At 31.9% G+C, this 2,459-nt stretch overlaps 1 protein-coding gene across 1 annotated transcript; it reads right to left on the bottom strand.

The window, feature by feature from the left end:
* Window positions 1–243: 243 nt before the first annotated feature.
* On the bottom strand, window positions 244–2,257 carry LOC110271199 (F-box protein SKIP19-like). The gene is made up of 2 exons (XM_021121573.2): window positions 1,865–2,257; window positions 244–1,162 (listed from the first exon to the last, which is right to left on the bottom strand). Exons 1-2 carry the CDS (start codon window positions 2,191–2,193, stop codon window positions 331–333), a joined length of 1,161 nt encoding a protein of 386 aa, XP_020977232.1. The 5' UTR covers window positions 2,194–2,257; the 3' UTR covers window positions 244–330.
* Window positions 2,258–2,459: the final 202 nt, after the last annotated feature.

Raw genomic sequence — 2,459 nt, 5'->3', positions numbered from 1 at the left:
GGTGGGACTGTGATGAGAGAAGGTTTTGAAGATTGATGAACAATGCTGAAAAAGAATACAAAGTGAATCAACTATATTGCATGACGTTAAAGTTATTTAATTTGCTGCGGTTGAAAACCTTAATCCAAAGTTGAAACATATTACATAGAAAGAGAAACGTGTAAGTGGCGATTTTGGGGAGAAAAGAGGTAGAAGAAAATTATGAAGACTGTATAATAATAATGTCTCAACAAATTTATATTATCCAAGAACTTCAAATAATGCTTTATTTCTCACGAGAGATGAAATCAAACTAATAAAATAAACATTACCTATATAGAAAATTATAATTTAAAAACAGAAAACATTAGACTGCAATAGTTCATGTGCATCTTCCATTTCATAATATATTCTTTTTTGGTTATTAATTCTGCATTCTTTTTTTCTACGTTTCTTCTTCTCTTTGGATTTTGTATTATTCTTCTTTCCTCTACTTGATCCTCGAATTAATCTTTTATACCATAATCTTGGATTTTTTATACTTTCCCATATAGCATATATCTCCTCCCAATCTGCTTCATCCAAATTTTCTTTCTCAACTCTCTCAGCTTCTCTTTTTTTATACTCATATATTGTATCATCGGATGCGATCTCAGAGTATTCTTGTTCTTGAACTTGCTTCTCGTTTAGATAGTCAAATACTGCATCATCGTATGCAATTTCAAAGCATAGTCCCTTAAATTGAAAGTCATCAAGAGGTGCATCCGGATCCCTCAAATCTTTTAATTGTTCATCACATCTTGTCCTCAATTCCCCCTCCAACTCAACATCGTGACACAAGCGTAAATCTAGAGATTCAAGATGAGGGCAACCATCAAGAATGGCGCTCAAGCCACTATTGTCGAAGTAATTGCTAACAAGTTGGAGATGGAATAAGTTGGACATATTTTGTGCAATAGCCAATGCTTCTTCGTTACCGCCACTATTGTCATTATACTTGAATGATTTCAGAAGAGGACAACCTCGGCCAATTGCTTCTAAAGCAATACTAGAGACACGGGAACAAAGAGTAATATCAAGTTCCTCCAACAATGGAAGTTTTTCAGCAATCTCACATAATCCTTTGTCTGAAATTCCATAGAAGCATTGAACAAGTCGCAAGTGTCGCAATTTATGACATCCCCTTTTTGAAATTATCATACAAACTGTTAGTTTTTAAATCCACAATTAATTTGTTCAAGTCACTTGTTCAGACAACTCAATAACAATACACCATAATCATAATAGAGAAACAAAACACAAAATAATACATGTTTGCACTCTCTGTTAATATTTGAACTTCTTTTAGAAAAATAACAATAAATATACTATTTTTTATCATTCATATTAGGTGTGTACTGTATACTAAAATTAATTACTAATATGAAATACATATTAAAATACAAAAATACACACTAAAAATAAATTAAATTACATATATATATTTATACATAAATATATAGTGACTGATTTTAATAGTTAATTTTAATATATAAATAATATTTTTTTTCTTCTTTATGTATGTATGAATTCTAATTACTATCTTAATAATCAAGAAACATAAAAGTTGTGTAATAAGACTGACACTGCAACAAAATAATAAAAAGGTGACCTCATGAGATTAGGGAGTGGATCCTCTCCAGTGATAACACTTCAAACATGTGTGACCAATTTTGTAATTCGTGAAGGTTTTAACAATTTTTAACAATTCTAATTCAACTTAAATTCTTCAACTTAAATATAGATTATTATAATATGGCAATACAAACATCACATTAAAAATTATATGCCAATAAATGTTAAAAGGTAATTCTATACAAATAAAAATAAAAAATTTTGAACTTACGAGTCAATTATATATTTGAGGAGATCATCGGTACCAAAGTACTCAATACTTATATCTATCAACTGACCACAGCTACGATCGATTGCATGGCGGCACATCTTCTCCAGTTTATAGTCCACCGAATTACGAATCCCAATATCGCACATGTTGATGGTGCGCCACAAGAGCGGATCCATGCAGATGCGTTGCCATTTGGGGCACACGAACTGAGTACTGGTTAAGATCTCAAATGTCGTAAGTTTTCCAATGATCATCAAAGTCAGGTCATGTGGAAGATCCAACCAGTTTAATTTCTTCACAGGCCCTGCATTAATGGATTGGTAGTCCATTGCGATTTGTAAAGTTGATAGGTAGGCAAATGAGGAATTAGGATTTTAGTTAGTTGTGATTTTTCAGTAGATTTTGGTGTTGGTGTTGCCCCCAACTATATATCGCAATTAGTATTTTCTGATTAATTTGTTTTTCTTTCTCCTCAAGCACTTTACTTGCGCCTCAAGCTCTGACTGATAATTAATTTGTTTTTCTGTCTCCTGAAGCGCTTTAATTGCGCCTCAAGCTCTGACTGATGTATTTCACTCAAAATGTGTTTAAATAT

This window comes from Arachis ipaensis, chromosome B4, assembly GCF_059453495.1.
Source record: "Arachis ipaensis isolate K30076 ecotype BB chromosome B4, ASM5945349v1, whole genome shotgun sequence".
Taxonomy (NCBI): Eukaryota; Viridiplantae; Streptophyta; class Magnoliopsida; order Fabales; family Fabaceae; genus Arachis; species Arachis ipaensis.
This window is presented reverse-complemented; position numbering and strand designations above follow the sequence as displayed.